Source organism: Ascaphus truei, chromosome 11, assembly GCF_040206685.1.
Source record: "Ascaphus truei isolate aAscTru1 chromosome 11, aAscTru1.hap1, whole genome shotgun sequence".
Lineage (NCBI taxonomy): Eukaryota > Metazoa > Chordata > Amphibia > Anura > Ascaphidae > Ascaphus > Ascaphus truei.
Window position 1 is genome coordinate 55,422,839 of NC_134493.1, and position 19,179 is coordinate 55,442,017.

The 19,179-nt window shown below is 43.0% G+C and overlaps 2 protein-coding genes across 2 annotated transcripts; one reads left to right on the top strand and one right to left on the bottom strand.

Moving 5' to 3' along the window:
* The first annotated feature begins 258 nt into the window (after nt 1–258).
* C11H8orf33 (chromosome 11 C8orf33 homolog) lies at nt 259–8,657 on the top strand. Its single transcript, XM_075566423.1, has 8 exons — nt 259–356; nt 1,171–1,263; nt 1,744–1,834; nt 3,036–3,173; nt 4,063–4,679; nt 5,263–5,353; nt 5,742–5,888; nt 7,340–8,657. Exons 2-8 carry the CDS (start codon nt 1,255–1,257, stop codon nt 7,564–7,566), a joined length of 1,320 nt encoding a protein of 439 aa, XP_075422538.1. The 5' UTR covers nt 259–356; nt 1,171–1,254; the 3' UTR covers nt 7,567–8,657.
* A 4,897-nt stretch (nt 8,658–13,554) lies between these two features.
* On the bottom strand, nt 13,555–18,661 carry LOC142463646 (uncharacterized). The gene is made up of 3 exons (XM_075566611.1): nt 18,574–18,661; nt 15,023–16,376; nt 13,555–14,887 (listed from the first exon to the last, which is right to left on the bottom strand). Exons 1-2 carry the CDS (start codon nt 18,659–18,661, stop codon nt 15,406–15,408), a joined length of 1,059 nt encoding a protein of 352 aa, XP_075422726.1. The 3' UTR covers nt 13,555–14,887; nt 15,023–15,405.
* Nucleotides 18,662–19,179: the final 518 nt, after the last annotated feature.

Consider the following 19,179-nt stretch of genomic DNA (forward strand, 5'->3'; position numbering starts at 1 on the left):
AGCCGGTGGGCACAGTGTGATGGTACTAGGCGGAGTTTCTTTACTTTTACACTTTCCCACCGCTTTAACTTACACATGTCACTTTATATGGAAATACTATGGGGTTTCTGGTAGCAGTGTGGCAGTGCTGTTGCTTTGTGCAATGGTAAATGCTGCATGCAGGATGTGCAGATTTCAGCTTAAGTACAAATGGAGGTCATACTGTGTGCTGTGTGTCATAGCAGTGACAGCCCATTAACTACACTGGAGGTGGGGGGAACTTTTTACCTCAGGAACTCAAAGCCTGCAGTTACAGCTTCTGGCCGGAAGGAAGTTTGCACGGACCCAGTGGGGAGTGAATTCACAAACGGACCGAGGTAGGGCGCATGCTGCTTGTTTGTATATAATAATTTGAGCCCCCCCCCCACCACTGCTGGAGTGGGGTTACCTTTTCAGATAATGCTCCCCCCGTATAATCTTATAGTGGCTGCTGTGTGAGGGTCACCTCACTCCTGTAGTCCAGAACTGTAAAAGACCACCCCAACAAGGGAATGACAGCCCAAAAATGTCATCTAACCCCTTTGCTGCCAGAGGAGGGGGGGGGGGGGGGGGTGTGTGTGTGTGTGTGTGTGTGTGTGTGTGTGTGTGTGTGTGTGTGTGTGTGTGTGTGTGTGTGTTTTATATTACAGTTGGGCATTATACCAATATAATGGTAAAATGCTGATTTAAAAAAAAATTCGCTATTAAGATTTTTATTACTGCAATGCTACTGTCCGTCACCCATGGGAGTCATGACGTTGTAGGGACAGTTAGTGACGTTTGGTTTAAAACATGGCGTCTCAAAGACAACCGTTCTGCCAATGTGAACGTGATCCCACACCCAATCTCCACGGGAGCAGCACCCTCCTTCCCCGCACGATCTCTTTCTTACTCATGCCTTTTATGTTCAGTGTTAGGCGGAAGGCCATGTTTTATATTTTAAAATATAATTTATTTAAAAACACCCGTAGCTTGTAATAAATGTTATAACGAAATACTTTCTAAATCTAATTTATAACAGTATTTAAAGAAGTTAATTGATTTTTTCCTATTATATCATCAAATAAATAGTGTGTGCGCGCGTGCACACCGACCTATGTAAACGTCAGGCTGGGTATAACATGGCTTTTACTATGCGTTTCCCCTGCTTAGAACTGGGATATTTCCACCCTTAGCGTTCAACACTGGGGAATGAGAGGGATTACCTGGTAAACTGCACACGGGAGTATTTCACAGATGGAAGAGGTGAGTGTATGAAAACTCCTGTCTCCCTTGTTCTCACTGCTGTGCTGATAGCCACTCTGCTCCCTGCTGCTGCTTTTATATAATGATCCACAGACTTGGGACTGTCACTGAGTCTCTGATCACTACCTCAAAACTCTTTCAGTAGAACAGGATCCTGTTGTAGTTTCTCAGGCGCGGCTCTTCTTGTGGAGGCCACTGATTTTCCTGCTCTCTTCCGCTCTCTGCTCGGACAACTCCTTTTTGAGACTTTTTCCCAGAGACCCCTTCTTCCTGGGATCGTCTCCTCGATTCTTGCTGGTTGCTCCCGGGCTCAGAGTCTGTTTGGCCGTTGTACCTGACTCTGTTATTTTTCACCACTTTTGTATCTCCACGGCTTTGTGATTTTACCTTCATCTTCCTCTGGGTCTGACCCTGCACATCCATGCTGTATCACACACATTAAATACAGATTTACCCAAACTGCCCTATGGAAATCTGCAGGTTCCACAAGGGACGTTTGAAGATGAGCTGGAGTGGTGCATTAGTCAGCTGGAGATCGGCCTTCTGCGCCTCAACCCCACCCAGAAACAAGGTGCGTAGCAGTGGAGTGGTCTCCCTCTCCGTGATCATGTTCTTGCAGAGCGGGAGGGTGTGTGTGCTCTTCCTATGGTACATAGACAGCATGGATATATATATATATATATATATAGGGACTGCTGAGTGTGTCGCTCCCAGTACAGTGTATTACAGCGACACAGAAGAGGCCTGTAGAACATCACACTTTCCCTTGCTGTAGTACAGAGACAGACAGAACATGTGACCCAGAAGTGACCAGTGGCAGACCAATAGATGGTGCAGCAGATGCAATGCAGAGGGCCTGTTCCTTGGTTGTCACATGGTGCAACTCTTATGTAAGAAGGGGTGGGGGTAGGGGTCCACCAATATCCCTGTACTGGGGCCCACTATTCCCCTCAGCAAGAGACTCACAGAATCTGCAGTGACCGAGACAGAAGACACTTGCGACAATGGGCTGTTTGTTGCTTTGCATTAAGATATATACAGGCAGTCCTCGTTTTACAACGAATGGCTTATCCAACGCTATGCAATGCATACCTATGTTTATTTTTACAACGCCAAAACGGCTTATCCAACGCTCTTACGACGGTTTGCAACGTTGTGTGTGTGTGTGTGTGTGTGTATATATATATATATATATATATATATATATATATATATATATATATATATATATATATATATATATATATATATATATATATATATATATATATATATATATATACACATAAACAACGTTGCAAAGCGTCGTAAGAGCGTATATATATATATATATTGTTATATTATACTATATAATATATTATTTATTATGTTATATTATATATATAATACAGTATATACACTATATAATTTATGTGTGTGCTGCGTATCTTATTGCCTACGTAAAATATTTGGTGTATTTTAGTGTTAAAAATGCCTTCAGGAACGGAACCTTTCATTTAAACAGTGTTCCGATGGGAAAGTGTGATTCACTTTACAAAGTTTCGCTATCCAACGCCATTTTGAGTAACGCATTGTGCCGGATAACCGAGGACTGCCTGTATGGTTAACCACATCTGCCCCAAGATTACAGCGATCTTGGCTCTACCTGCCACTTCAAAGGGTTGTTCCTTAATAATCTCGCTAATCCTGATTCCAAACCTAAAGGAGCAGTTCATTGCCACATGTACTGACTGTTGTTGTTATTTTTGGGCCTTCTTCCCCCACCACATCAGTGTCAGAGACTCGGCGTGCCCTGCTGGTCCTGCGCTCCCGCAAGTCTCCTTTCGTGAAGAAGCGACAGATGATGAACCAAGTTTTCGGCAACTACCGTCTTAAAATGGCAGAGGAGCGACGCGTGCAGGAGAGAGCAGGTGGGGGGTACGAACCGCTGTGAGTTTAGGCATATTTGGTTTGTGATACAGCATCACTGCCAGTGTATTGGAAGCAATATAAGATGTCATTATGCAGAGGCTGTATACACATGCATCAAAGAGCGTGCAATCTCGCTTTTACTCATACAGTGACAGCATGGTGAGGTGGCTCGTTCTGATGTAACTGAGCTAATAATAGTTATATAGCACTGAAGAGTACTGTGTATATACAATGTTTTAGGCACACGTTCCTGGGCTACCAAGCTTTGAATAAAGTTGTGGGATGACACGTGGTGAAGAACAGCAGGTGCGCAAGTCTCATCAGGACATGAAAGAAATTAAAACACAAAATAGCGCAACATTGTTTTTTCAGAGAAATAGAATTTGCATTGTAGACTTTGCAGATTTTACACTCGCGTGTTTAACGTGATATTCAGGCAGTGTGGTTATTAGAAGTGACCAACTTTAGTTACATCCAGACAGGTACTCCAAATCAACACAGGTACTCCAAATCAACACAGGTACTCCAGATCAACACAGGTACTCCAAATCAGCACAGGTACCTGCAGATCAACACAGGCAATGTTCCATGGGGGGAGGGGAAATCCGCATATACAAGGAGAAAAGCAAAAATAGTGTAATATTGCTTTATTATTAAAAAAAACACAAAGTATTGCACTTGCATAAGTGTCTTTGTGGTAAGCATTCAGACCACCCTGGGTTAATTAGACAGACAGCACTCCAAACAGCAGCAGCTTCTGCCCCACGGCCGATACAGCATCCACTGCGCTGAATGATGCAGTCTCCGATATGAATGCCTCCAACCTGGTATCTGGATCCCTCAGACTCTCTGATTTCTCACTCCTCTTTTTGTTTTAATGTCTCGAAGCCTCCAGCTCCACCGAAGCACGGATCCAGGAAGGGGCTGCTCAGGATTCTGGGAGCGTGTCCTACAAGAAGTGTTCGAAGGACATGCCGAGCCGTTCCGGGCATTGGTTCAACACTTCGGACAACAGCTTCTGCTTCGATTTCTGCCCAGGTGACATGGATCAGGGCAAGGAAGGCAGGTGCGGGGATGCTGAGAGGGAGCCAGCCGAGCCGCTCAAAACTAGAGACTTCCAGGATGGGGCTCAGGGCAGTATCATGGGCAGCGCTGAGGAAGTGTCGGGGTTCACCTTCGACTTCCAGATTCGAGAGGAGGAGGCGTTTTCGCCCCAGAACTCTGAGGTCAAAGGTCAAGAGTCGGGGCAAGAAATCTCATGTGAGCCGCCCAGCACGGGGTACTCTTCTCCAGAAGTTGAAGGTGAGGTGAAATCGCAAAGCCATGGAGATACAAAAGCGGTGAAGAATAACACAGAGTCGAGTGCGACGGCCAAACAGTCTCTGAACCCGGGAGCGACCGCTAAGAATCCAGGAGACGCTCCCAGGAAGAAAAAGAAGGGGTCTCAGCAGAAAAGCCCCGCAGGACCAGCGGGAATATCGGCCCCCCCACAAGAAGAGCCGCAGGTGAGAAATTAGCTCTTACTGTCTCCAGACACTGCAGAAGTGGGATATACTGCTCCTACTAGCTGGGAAATCTCAAGGCTGGGAGATGAGGTTTAGGGTGGTGATTGCGAGTTTGATTCCGGCCTCGGCTAGTTACTCGTTCTCTTTCTCCTTAAGTCAAAGTTTGGTAGTAATAAAATGGTAATTTTCCCCTTGGTCTCACATTGGTAAATTAGAAACCGGACAGGTGCTCACAGGCTTCCACCTCAGAGGCGGCTGCATCAATGTACATTTGCAAAACTCTTTGGAATTAAGATGGCCAAAGGAAGCGCTGCACCCAGGCTCGTCTGTGTTATGACAGAGTTAGCGTACATATTGGAACAAGTAAAAGATGACCTAAGAAGATTTGTAGTCTATACCTTCATCCTTGTTAGAAATCGTGTAAAAGAATTAGTCAGATTACTTCATGCAAGTCTCTCCCTCTGTTTTCCCTCTCTTTCCTCTCTATCCCCTCTCCCTCTCATGCTCACACACTCTCTCCTTCCCCCTTCTCTTTCTCTCTTTCCCCACCCACACCCCCCCTTGTGCACTCTCCTCTCTCCAGACAGGAGCAGATGACCTGCAGAGAGAGCTGGACTGGTGCGTGGAACAGCTGGAATTTGGACTACACAGGCAAAAGTCTACCCCAAAGCAGGGTGAGGGGCAGCGGTAGGATAATGTTCTATGTGGTCACTGGATCACTAGCAGTCTGTAGCTTATCTATTACAGCCTGCGCATCAGTGGCAAAAGCGGATTCTTGGCTCCAGATCCAATGCGTTTATTATGTAAATATAAGATATAGCTTGTCAGAGTAAGAAGAACTGTGCCCATGTCTTCTGTTAATTAGCATTTAAATAATATCAGCATTAATGTGTGAGTCCACAACGGATGTCTCTTAGGTCAATGATGCACAATAGCTTTTAGCAATTACAATGCACTGATGGCGCCAGCCTGTGTGTTTATATACATAGCTCCAGTGTACATAGCTTTGCTCATTTTCTGAGTCTCTCTGTCTCCCTCCTTCCTCCTCCCTCCCCCATGCAGCGGAAGAAGCCCTGCGTGCTATCAAGACACTGCGCAGCCAGAAAGCGGCGCTGGTGAAGAAGCGTCAGGTGATGAGGGCGATGTTGGGAGATTACAGGCGCAAGATGGAAGAGGAGAAGCAGAGGCAGCTGAGGCAGATGCAGACAGGTGAGGGACGGAAGATTGCTTTGAAGTACAATCATTTATTGTTATTTATTATTCACAGCTGTTGTTTCATGGTATCTCTCTAGCTGCACAATGGGGGGGACATTAAGGGAATGACAAAAACACCGTCCTCGCAGCCTGTCCCTTCCACTGGTGGGGTGCGTTGTCTTCACAGACCCAGGGGTGACCAACTCCAGTCCTCAAGGGCCAACAGGCAGGTTTTCAGGATGTCTCTGCTTCAGCACAGGTCACTCAATCAGTGGCTCAGTCTTTGATTGCACCCTCTGTGCTGACGCAAGGACATCTTAAAAATCTGACCTGTTGGTGGCCCTTGAGGATTGGAGTTGGCCCTCCCGGATATTGGCTATTGTGACAATATTTGACTGCAAGATGTCATAGTGACGTACAAGGGAACAGCCGAATGTTGTCCCACTGACGCATGGTCACAAAACGGGGCCATCGATCCGATCTAGGTTTCACGGTCACCATCCAGCAACTAAGAGTGAAGAACTTCTTGGCTCAGTTACGATGTTCCCCCTAATTTGGGAGGGTTAGGAAAGACTTGTGGCCAATTGACACTCTTCGCCCTGCTTGCTGATTTTGTTCAAGAAGCGCGGCTCTACGTGGTAAATAAACAATGGGAAAGCCTGCGCGTTTTACTTTAACCGTTATAAAACCTTCAAATTCTATTCATCCTGTAAAACTGTAAACTTATTCAAACCAAAAAAGCTTTAATACCGTCATGCTCAAGTTGTTTTCAGTTTTGCTGTTTGCTGTTTAATCATTTCATGTCTCCAGAAGGACATAAAAGAGAGATTGTGCAGAGAGAGGTTACTAAAATGGGGCTCGGGCTGCATCCTATAATTATCAGAACAGATTAAAGAACCATAATAGGTACAGTTTAGAGGATAGCCGGGAGATGAGACGGGGAGGGGAGGGGGAATATGAGTTGAAACATTGAAATATCCAGGGTTTCAACGAGGTACAGGAACGAAGCATAATTCAAAGAGAGAGAAGAGCTGGAACAAGAGGTTGCGCTCTTGACGCTGGAGGGTGGGAGGCTGGGGGGAGATGCGAGGCAGTACTTCACAGACAGGGTGGGGGTAAGCCTCTACTGCCTCTCTTTGTAGGCTATAGCAAGGTAAGGGAATTCCAAACGTCTTGTGTTAGACAAAGGACTATCCCAAATACCAGAGAGCGCCCAAAGGATCAAATGGGGTCTGAGGTGTTACAGCGGGTAGGAGAATGGGCAGACGCGGTGGCATGACGGGTTCTTATATGCCGGCAAATTATTTGTTTCATTGTTGCGTATATTATGCATTGTAGATCTCTCCAGCACAGAAGAGATTGAGTGAGGGGTTTATCAGACCGTCAACCAAACCCCTTTTTAATGTCCTGTTGACATCCGAGCCAAAGATCGCGCTGTGACGCTTAAATGTGCCTTCTCTCCACAGCTGCCAGATCTGCGCGGGTGAGCGAGGTGGCAGTAGGCGCCAGACGGAAGAGCAGCAAGGTGTACAGGCAGTGCATCCAGAAATCCCGCCGGCACGTGGGGCAGTCTCGCGTGACCCCTGCATCGTCCACGGTCTCTGCTACGCTGGCTGTAGCCCCTGGGACTTCCAGTCCAGAGGAGTTTGTTTTCAGTTCCTCCCCACAACCGTTCTGCTTTAATTTCTTCTAGGCCAGAGATTTGCGTTACCACGTAAAAGGTTTTTGTTTTTTACCCCAGGGGAATGGATCTTGAGCGGATCGTTCCTCTTATTTCTTTAGCAGTTGAAGGACCTTTTGTCAAGTGGGGGCTAGATATGAGATAAATCAGGGGTGGCCAACGCCCGTCCTCCAGGGTCACCAACAGACTAGGTTTTAAAGATATCCCTGCTTCAGCACAGGCGGCTCAGTCTGAGCTACCTGTGCTGAAGCAGGGATATCCCTAATATCTGACCTGTTGGTGGCCCTTGGACTGGAGTTGGCCGCCCCTGAGATAGATTAATAGCATCGAGAGCATTCAGGCTTCACTCTTCTACTCCGCATACAGCCTGTAAGAACCGGAGTATCTAAGGATAACCTAACTCCTAAACTGTCGTAAATTCATTACTCGGCCTCATTTGCACATGTGCGTGAATCATAGACCAGGGGGAAAGCTAAGAGTATTAAATATTAGCTTTTGCTATGTCGATGAAAGCCAAATTAAGTACATTAATTGGACAAAGATTAATTATTTTTTAAGTTTGATTATTTTATGGAGCAAATCAGCAGATGCTGGATTTAAGGAAGGATACAGGTAGTGAGAGACCGAGGTGGCTGAGGCACTTGGCAGCTCCCAATGCTGCAGATTATTTTTTACATGTTATTACTGTGTGTTTTCCTCCGGCGTGGAATCACACCGCACACATTAGTTAAGTCAGCGGTGCGCAAACTGGGGCGCGCGCGAGACTGGCTGCACGGGGCGTCGGGTTTACAGAGGCCCCGCGCGCTTCCCAAAGGCATTTAAATTAAGTGCCGGTGAAGCGGCGAAGGCCTCTGTAAACCGCACTTGCCTTGGCTCCGGCGGCTTCTTAGACGCATTGCCATGGCAACGTGACGTCATGACGCCGGAGCCGAGATGAGAGGGGAACTGCCGGCAGGGGGGCGCAGTGAAAAAAGTTTGCGCTCCCATGAGTTAAGTTATGGTTTGTAAAAAAAAAAAAAGTGACAAACCCTCCACCGTAAGGCATATAGCAAATGGAAATATTACTGTGTGCTCATTTGCATGTTTTAGACAGGTCTGCAACCCTGCCTTTCACCATTATCGCCCAGCATACAGTGCTTCCACTGCAGCAAGGGACTCTGGGGAATGACATGCAAATGAGCACACAGTGCCACCTTTTGCTTCAGATTTGAAGCAAAAGGTGGCACTGTGTGCTCATTTGCATGTCATTTCCCAGAATCCCTTGCAGTGGAAGCACTGTATGCTGGGCGATAATGGTGAAAGGCAGGGTTGCAGACCTGTCTAAGACATGCAAATGAGCATACAGTAATATTTCCAATTGAGATATATATTAATTTTCTGTTGGTCTCTCTAATTTTTAGCATCAGCGTCTTATAGACTTCAGTGATGTCTCACTGCTAAAAATCAGTACTTTTCCATTGGACCAGAACGCTGCCTCGGAGGTTACATTACAAAAAAAATTGGGTGGGTCAGGGAATTGCTGCCGTTACAAGTAAAAGCGGAGTAGTTAAGCAAAAATCATAGATCTGTCAAGTCTCTCACATTTTTTAGCACCACTGGTCCCATATAAGTTAATAGAGTTTCACTCTTAGAAGTCAGATGTCGTCCACTTAAATGTCATCGTTTTTCTGGTCTGGAACTTCTTTGAGCGTTGATGGCTGTAGGATGGAGGAGATCTGACCTGTCGCTGTACTAGATTCCATTTCTGATTCCACTTAAAAGGACATCAATGTTACATGAGAAAGGGACTCATAGGGGAGGTCAGCCATGCATGGCTGGGGCAACAAGGTTAAAAATAGCTTCAACCCAGCACTTAGGTGGAGTGTGCAGTATGTATCACTTTATTTGTGAATTAGTTGGAGAGTCCCACTAATAAATATACCTTATTTTGTATTTTATTTTCTCCCTAAGATTTTACAGGCTGGTTTAAGGAATGGAACAAATAAGTTCTCAATTTTTGTGCTAATAACTTAATTTGTGTTTGAATAGATACGGGGAAATGTGTCAAGTGTTGGAAAGTGGAGCATTGCTCTAGTGCCAATTATGTCAATGTAGGAAGGCGCTTTGCTTCCATTTTGCTTCCCTTGTGCCAGGGAGCGTTTTGGGGAATGGGTCGAGGAGGAAATCTTCAACTCATTATTATGATATATAGCATCAAAAATTATGCCTGTAAATGGTGCATTTTTCTCTCGTTTATTTTTATTTTTTGTGTGTGTTAAATACATCCACCAGGTTTGAGGTGGGGTTAATCTGTGCTCCTTCACGATCTGGGTTTAATGCAAGAACAATAAAATCATACAGGGGCTGATGGTGCGAATTGACATACATTAAACTTTATGCTCGGTCCTCCCCGTCCCGTCCCCCCCCCCAGAATAGATAACATTCACAAACCTCATCCAAGAACATTCTGTATAGAAAATGTATGTATATAGAATGTATGTATATATGTTTTTTCTGTGTTTGTAATAAACGCTGGTTGGGGATCGTGTTGATGTTAATCTGTTTACTTCTGGAATGATGAGAGTTGCACTAAATTCCATATATACCCCAACACCAGAGCATAGGTGTTACCCAAAATATGCTGTCAGTGCAGATTAAATTGTCTGTATAATCCACACACTTTTTTTTTTTATATCCTATTAACCCGCCAGAACTTCGAGCTGAGTGTCTTGTATTTATAGTTTGTTTGTTGCGCCTATAGGTTTAAATTTGGACCCTTCAGCTACTGTACTGGGGGATCGTTGGCATACTATACTGTATACATTTTGATGCAAAGCTAGAGATGTGTGAAACTATATCCAAAATGGGGTTGCAACATTTTTAGCATTTCCCCCTCCCCCCAAATTCAATGCCTTGCAAAACGTTTTGCCGGGCCTCGAAGGCCACCTGTGGCAACCCTAGGAATAATAATAATGAGATTAAACCGCATATCTTGCCGCTGCTATGTGAATTGATCACTTACGTCAGTCATATCGCATCTATCCCGGATTTATCAGGCATGCATGACCTCCAATAACATTTATTCCCACCCACCTTGGTGGCTATCTCAGACTCGGTTCACTGTAGCATTTTCTCAATTTTTATTTTTTTAATTCCATTGGTTACTATTTGAATCTTATCCTACACCTACATTGTTAGGATTGTGGCACAGGCAGATACACACTTCTGTCCTGTGCATTTGTATTGTTTTTTTTTTTTTCACTTGTTTCAATCTAGCTGCTATCAGTAAAATGTTTGGATTTTGACTATTGGATTCTGGGAGCGCACTTTGTGCTTTTTTGTTTTTCCTGGTTCAACTTCTACTTCATTAGTAAGTCGGCTGGATACGAGTATTCTCCAGAGCTCAGTTTGAACCCTTCTTAATAAACCTACTGTTAGAGTGTAATATAAAAGGAGACCCTCCTCTTTATTGCAACAGTCTTATCTCAGAATTACTGTCACACATTGTCAGTTGCTGCCAATACCTGGTTTGTATTGTTTTTTTCCTTGTTTTGTGCTGTGCTTTCATCAATGTTTATAATATTATTTTAAGTAGCCCTTATTAACGTTTGTTTTAATTTAAAGCATCATTTCACATTCACTAATTTAGTAACCGGACAGTGAGTGCAATCTGGGCAGTAATCTTGTTCTTTTGTCGTCAGGGGAAATTTAAACCTCCATTTTGTTCCCCCTGGAGGGGGCTGGGGCTGTACCTTTAGTGGCAAGCTTCCAATTCATGTTAATAAAATAATAAAAAATAAGGGGGATCTGTCCCTTTACAAGTGTGGGCCAAGCAAATTTAAAATGAGAGCACTATGTTTCTTTTTTTAGACTGCAGTTTTTAATGACGTTATATTGGTGAGAGGCCGAGTTGCTATACCACCATTAGGACTTTAACATTGCACAAAATGGCCGCCAGGTGTTTTTCCTCAGAGCAATAGCACAGAACGCACGTCCCAGTCACGTGTCTACTATCAAAGCCCGCCTCTGCCTTAGTTCTCTTCACTGATAGGTGCTTCAGGCTAGGGCAGAAGTGGCAATCGCGAGGGAATAGTAATCGGATACTGGGAGACCCGATTGGCTATTACAACCACCCCCCCCCCCCCACAACACATTTACTGATTGGCTAGACGATTTTGGCGCGAGGACTAACTAAAGTGGGGTGGGTGCCGCAGCTGGAGTTCAGTCTGTGAGGAGCCACCGGCGGGAAATGTCTAGCGGGCTCAGTTGGGAAACACGTGAGGCGGCTTCTAGTACATGGGATAAGAACAGACTTAAAGAAGCTCATTGGAACTGACTGAAGAAAAAAAAATACATTTGTGGAGAAAGTCAAGGAAATCAAACCCCTGAAGCCTTCAAAGAACCCATAAACAAATCCACATAAATATAAAACATCTCTCTGCTTGTGTGCTTTAAATCTGTGGTACTCCTTACATGTACTTTGTAATAACTGGCTGTGTAATCAATCACTGGCAATCTTAAACCAGAAAATACTTTTTTTTTTTTAAATTAGGTCTTTTGCTATCCTGAAAGCATTTATAAAAGTAAAAAAAATCAAGAATAACTTTGCTGTGGAGTGGAAGATACATGATTTGAACTGATCATAAAACAAGACAAACTGCCAATGAAAGAAGATTTATTGATTATATATAAAACAGTCTAACCATTGAGTCAAGTATATATATATATATTTTCCTAAAATACTCGTTATTCTACTTTTGCTTAAAGTTTTTGAAGTTGGTGCCTGCTAACCGTCTCCTACTGGTGCTAGAAGAGACATTTTCTTTGTAAAAGACTCTTCCTAAGTCTTGGTTCGAATTCTGTTGAGCACCCTTCAGAAGAAATGGATGAAGTTTGGGTTATCTCTCTTAGCCTGACTCTACTTGCCTTTTTAATTATCCTCTGGTCCTTGAAGTCAAAATCCGAGCCGGAGCCTCAGAGTGTCAGTGAGCCGGCCGTGTCCGCGGCATCGTCCTACGCTAATTATGGTGGGAAACGCTTGGAGTGCAGCGAAGAGGAGATGGAAAAGCTGATGGAGAGGCTAACGAAGGTGTTGTTCGAAGCCGAGGCTAGTAAAAAAGAAGTCCTGCAAGAGGCCAGGAAGACGGGGGCTCGGGAAAGGGCAGAAGAGGGATCCCAGTGCAGTAGAGATGCTGAAAATACTTCCGAAACCCGAGAGACAGTGGGCAAAGGGCCAGGGCATTCCCAGCCTGCCTATCAACTGAGCCATCACAGGGTTCAGGTACGGTTCAAGGCGATTTGTAGAAAAGCCCAGTCAGCGGTGGCACGGAAACGAAGGACCAGAATTGGCAGCACATGAGTTATAGGTGGATATTTATACCACTTAAGTGTCGAAAAAGATCACCAAGGGAAAGTCCAAATCTGGAAGTTTAGCACTTTAAAGGGAAAAAAAAACAATTTTTAGGATTCCGCATAGTTTAGCTAATCTGATATTTGACAGAACTATTTAGAAAACATTAAGATTTTTTTTGTGTATGGTGAAAGTAGATTACATATGAGTGTAGTAGTCAGTGGTTTGTGTGTGATGGTACTATTTCTTTATTTTATTTACATTCACGTTTTGGTTTAATCATTTTGTTGTCTTTAGTTATGAGAACCATTTGAAATTCTTGGTAGTGATGTAGAGGAATCACTTTATAAACGACTACATTGGGAATAAATAAAATGGCAGCTTTTGTTCACATTTACCTAGTACAGATAACTATGATAACCTTTAATAGCAACGAAAAAAAAGTGAACACATCAGATATTGTTTCAGAAAAAAATGGGGGATTTACTGTTTTAAAGGAATATTCTCATTTTGATAGTATAGATCAGGCCGTCAAAAACCCTTCTCTCTCCCGCATCCCGTCTCTCTTCCCCGTCATGTCTCTCTCTTCCCCATCCCGTCTCTCTCTTCCCCATCCCTCCTCTCTCTTCCCCATCCTGTCTCTCCCCCATCCCGTCTCTCTAATCCACCCCTTCTCTCTCCCCCGTCCCTTCCAGCAATCACGGGCCTCCGTAGTCACCATGCACAGGACTCCTGTCCCAGCTCTCCCCCCTGGTGGCTTGTGGGCCGCGAGGTAGACAGCCCTGGTATAGACTCTAGATATTTTTCATTTGACAGGGTCTAAATAGTTTTTTTTCTTAAATGGATTATTCTCTGAAGCATTTACCCTAATGCACGTCGCGGTTCTATTTAAACGTGTACTGTTAACCCATAACCATTCTTTCTAATTCTATATCCAATCAAAGGATAACCTTTCATGTCTTAGTTCTTCTCTTTTGTTTTCTTTATTGATTAATTGCATTTTGGCAGTTATCCAGATGTCTGGATGCGTCTGAAAATACAGTATATACTGTAGTTCCTTTTTTTTTTTTTATAAATGTTCCCTCGTGAGAGACAAAGCAATTGTGTGAATCTCTTCATTCACTAAATAGCTACAAACATGTTTTTTTTTGCCTAGGTATATAATTGAAAATGAATCCTGATGGAATCAGACATGTTTTCACTTGATCGATTTGTGCATTTCTACGAGAGTTGTTTAAATCTATTAACAACTAATAGACATTAGACGATTTGTTTAAGTAGCGCTACTGTACCACCTGAAAATCTGAGTGCAACATTTATTTATAGTAAACAACATTTCAATGTTGTAATACTATGCTAATATAGTCTTCCTTCATCTAACTTCTTATGTAACATTATTGAGGGGAAACGTTAACTCGTGTTTTGGCTTGGGGTTATAAAAACACTGTGTGTTCATTTTGGACTTGGATTTTGGTTGTAAAAATTGTGTGTTTTGGCTCTGGTTTTGCCAAAACTCGGATTTGTTAGGTTTTGGTATTTTTACCAAATTATGGAGAGAAAAAAACCTCAAAATAAGCAGCAAAATGCTAAAATAGCACAATCTAGCACAGAAAATGCTAAAATAACTAAAAAATGAAAATAATATAACTGAAAAAACTTGGCCTAGTGTTCTGTTTTTTTTTTCCTTCTAAATACCTTAAAGGTTTTAGTTTTGGAATGTAAGGTTCTGGTAGGTTCTGTTTTCACACCTCTGGTTTTGGAATGTAAGGTTCTGGTAGGTTCTGTTTTCACACCTCTGGTTTTGGAATGTAAGGTTCTGGTAGGTTTTGTTTTCACACCTCTGGTTTTGGAATGTAAGGTTCTAGTAGGTTCTGTTTTCACACCTCTGGTTTTGGAATGTAAGGTTCTGGTAGGTTCTGGTTTTGGAATATAAGGTTCTGGTAGGTTCTGATTTCACACCTTCGGTTTTGGAATGTAAGGCTCTGGTAGGTTCTGATTTCACACCTCTGGTTTTGGAATGTAAGGTTCTGGTAGGTTCTGTTCTCACACCTCCGGTTTTGGAATGTAAGGTTCTGGTAGGTTCTGATTTCACACTTCCGGTTTTGGAATGTAAGGTTCTGGTAGGTTCTGTTTTCACACCTTCGGTTTTGGAATGTAAGGCTCTGGTAGGTTCTGATTTCACACCTCTGGTTTTGGAATGTAAGGTTCTGGTAGGTTCTGTTCTCACACCTCCGGTTTTGGAATGTAAGGTTCTGGTAGGTTCTGATTTCACACTTCCGGTTTTGGAATGTAAGGTTCTGGTAGGTTCTGTTTTCACACCTCTGGTTTTGGAATGTAAGGTTCTGGTAGGTTTTGTTTTCACACCTCTGGTTTTGGAATGTAAGGTTCTGGTAGGTTCTGTTTTCACACCTCTGGTTTTGGAATGTAAGGTTCTGGTAGGTTTTGTTTTCACACCTCTGGTTTTGGAATGTAAGGTTCTGGTAGGTTTTGTTTTCACACCTCTGGTTTTGGAATGTAAGGTTCTAGTAGGTTCTGTTTTCACACCTCTGGTTTTGGAATGTAAGGTTCTGGTAAGTTCTGGTTTTGGAATATAAGGTTCTGGTAGGTTCTGATTTCACACCTTCGGTTTTGGAATGTACGGCTCTGGTAGGTTCTGATTTCACACCTCTGGTTTTGGAATGTAAGGTTCTGGTAGGTTCTGTTCTCACACCTCCGGTTTTGGAATGTAAGGTTCTGGTAGGTTCTGATTTCACACTTCCGGTTTTGGAATGTAAGGTTCTGGTAGGTTCTGTTTTCACACCTTCGGTTTTGGAATGTAAGGCTCTGGTAGGTTCTGATTTCACACCTCTGGTTTTGGAATGTAAGGTTCTGGTAGGTTCTGATTTCACACCTCCGGTTTTGGAATGTAAGGTTCTGGTAGGTTCTGATTTCACACTTCCGGTTTTGGAATGTAAGGTTCTGGTAGGTTCTGTTTTCACACCTCTGGTTTTGGAATATAAGGTTCTGGTAGGTTCTGTTTTCACACCTCCGGTTTTGGAATGTAAGGTTCTGGTAGGTTCTGTTTTCACACCTCTGGTTTTGGAATATAAGGTTCTGGTAGGTTCTGTTTTCACACCTTCGGTTTTAGAATGTAAGGTTCTGGTAGCTTCTGATTTCACACCTTCGGTTTTGGAATATAAGGTTCTGGTAGGTTTTGTTTTCACACCTCCGGTTTTGGAATGTAAGGTTCTGGTAGCTTCTGATTTCACACCTTCGGTTTTGGAATATAAGGTTCTGGTAGGTTTTGTTTTCACACCTCCGGTTTTGGAATGTAAGGTTCTGGTAGCTTCTGATTTCACACCTTCGGTTTTGGAATATAAGGTTCTGGTAGGTTCTGATTTCACACCTTCGGTTTTGGAATATAAGGTTCTGGTAGGTTTTGTTTTCACACCTCCGGTTTTGGAATGTAAGGTTCTGGTAGCTTCTGATTTCACACCTCTGGTTTTGCCCTTCCCTGAAACGATTTGCAATAAATAATTCAAGGATGAATATGGTTTGCAGATTTCGGCAACTAATGACACAATCCACTATTTTCAAACTTTTTTAGAAGTATAAATTTGACATTTGACCAACAATTAAATTTAGACAGTGCTTAATATTTTGTAACGGTTTGCTCCTCTGTCTACCTAAAGTTTTTTTTTTTTGGTTGAATTGCAAAGTTCATAATTTAGTTGTGTCTGGAGGTGTATAATACACACATTTAGTAGTATCACATATTTACTTCTTAGGTGGCCGAGATTCCCTCAGCTCACATCCACCCCCCCCCCTCGCCTTCACAAACAGAAGAGGGAAGGCACAGAGCTGTATATAAATTCGTGTTTTGTGATGGTATTAATGTGGCAGGTGACCAAGAATGGAAGCGATGCGGTTTTAGGCGCCTTAAAGTGAATGGCGCCTCTTTAGGCAAAACCGCTCTTGGGGTGATGATGGTGGACAGGAAAGTTGAACATAATTTTGCATGATTAGTATAATTGACAAACGCTACTGTATATTGTAGAGCAGTGGTGCTCAACCTCAGTCTGCAAGGGCTACCAACAGGCCAAGTTTTATGGATATCCAAAAATAATTGAGCCACCTGTGCTGAAGCGGGGATATCACTGAAGCCTGGGCTGTTGTTGGCCCTTGTGCACCACTGTGGTTGAAGATGGGACATATGGAATTCTATTTATAATTGCAATGATATTTCTAGTCTATTAGTAACCCAGCAGGGTGGGAAGATGCCCTGGGTTTATATGCATGTCAGTGTTTGTACGTGTCCAGAGCAGCTGTCATGTTGACCTACAAAATCAGATGCTATATAAGGTTGTTTTTAACATGGATCATTATCATCGGTGGAAATCCTAAGGACTTTAACAGATGCACAACAATTATTAATTGCAGAACTAGTATATCATAAATATAACCGATGTTTGGCTGTCTAAATACTGTTTACATATTTTTTTATTGACGGTTTTAATTGTGTTCTGGGTTACTGATGATATTTTTTTATTAATCTTAACTAAGCCCTTTCTCCATAATAATGCTGTGGAGTCCCATTGCTATATGCTAATATAACAGCAACGTTATTTCAATAAAGGCTTATACAAATGTCTATAATAGTCATAGAATATATATCTATTTAAAGTGTGATGTTCACATGGTGCGGTAACCCCTGAAGAAGGTCGGGCTCCTGTGTGTTATGGGTCAGTAAACACCCTCTATTTTTGCATATATTTTGTCTGGTGCTGATAATTAGACCATTCTGGTCTTTTTTTTAATTGTATATTTTTTTCTATCTAGCACAGACACCCTTTGTAGGATATATATATATGTTGTGGACAATATTTCTCACTATGTACGTAGACGGGATCTCTCCATACAATAATGGGTGCAAGGCTGATCATCCCCAAAATCAGGACTCCATGCTTGACAAAGCTAGTTGCCCCTTTCATTCACTGTGCCTCAATGTGTTTTGCCATTAAAGATATTGAAGTTCTGATTTTACGGGGTACGGTGGAATCCATTTTTTGTAATGTTTATAATCTTGCACAATTGAATAGGTCTATTATGTAGTTATAAATACTCACACACTGATGCTCCTTTTATATTAACGAGATCTCACTATTCTGTCCATTCTAAATGTAGCTGTTTTGACATCTGTGTCCATTTAAATGTACAATTGCATGAAGGCACTTGTCCACAAAATGGCTTCATCCTAAATGCAGTTATGTTGTTATGCCAGACCCCCTAATGTCTCAACTTTGTCAATGGTATACCATTTATGATGGTTGTTTAATAATTGATATCGGCTTTACAAGTGTATGCCTAAAACCATAACTGTTTATCGGACACTAACAAAAGACACAAATCATGCTGCTTTTGTCAGGTTATCATACCTAACTTAGTAAAGGATGTGTAAGTGATTCCAAAGTTGCCGTAATTTAGAGCTAGCTTTGCTGGCCGCCCGCCTCTCGTTCCCGTCCCACTGCGGCGCCAAAGCACAGTTCCCCTGTCTGTGAAGGTAGGAAAGCCCTCGCGACTTCGCATGCATGCTTCTGACATCGAGCCCATGACCACACGTGCTTCACCACCCTGTGTCTGGTGGTGGTAAAGAACACTGGTAGCAAAAGGATATTTTTGCCCCTTCTCAGTTGTAACATCGACACCCTAACCAACGTTGTTTTTATTTTGGTCACGGGAAAGGTTGTGACGGAGGTCCTGAGCGGAATAGTTGCAGATTCGAATTCTCGTCGTTTGCATTTGACTTAAGCGCGCTAATTAACTTTACTCTTTCTTATAGAATGAAAAGGCCTTAGGGAACGTGACTATGCCGGAGGAGAATAGAGCAGATCAGCATAGTGCAGGAGAAGGCAGACAGTTTTCTAGCAGTCCTAGCTCTGATCAGAGTTGTGGAATTAAGCGCTATTACCAGTTGTACTGGGCCGAAGATGTAGATCGGCAACAAAGCCCTGGCAGGCATTCAGGGAAAACTTGCACAGCAAAGGTAAGGCAAGCGAAGGGTGTTTTTTTCTAGTAGAGGCAAAGTAAGTTATGGTGAGTAAAAAAGTGACAAAAACCCTCCACTGTACATACAGCAATTTCACACGTCTCGGGTCCACAAAACAGCCTTTCCTCATTATCTCTTAGCATACAATGCGTCGACTGCAGCCAGGGATTCTGGGTAATGACAGGCAAATGAGGACTCGCAGTGCGTCATTTTTTTGCTTTTTATCTATTTTTTAACCCAGGCTGTGCTGAAAAAGCTGCATAATACGGCA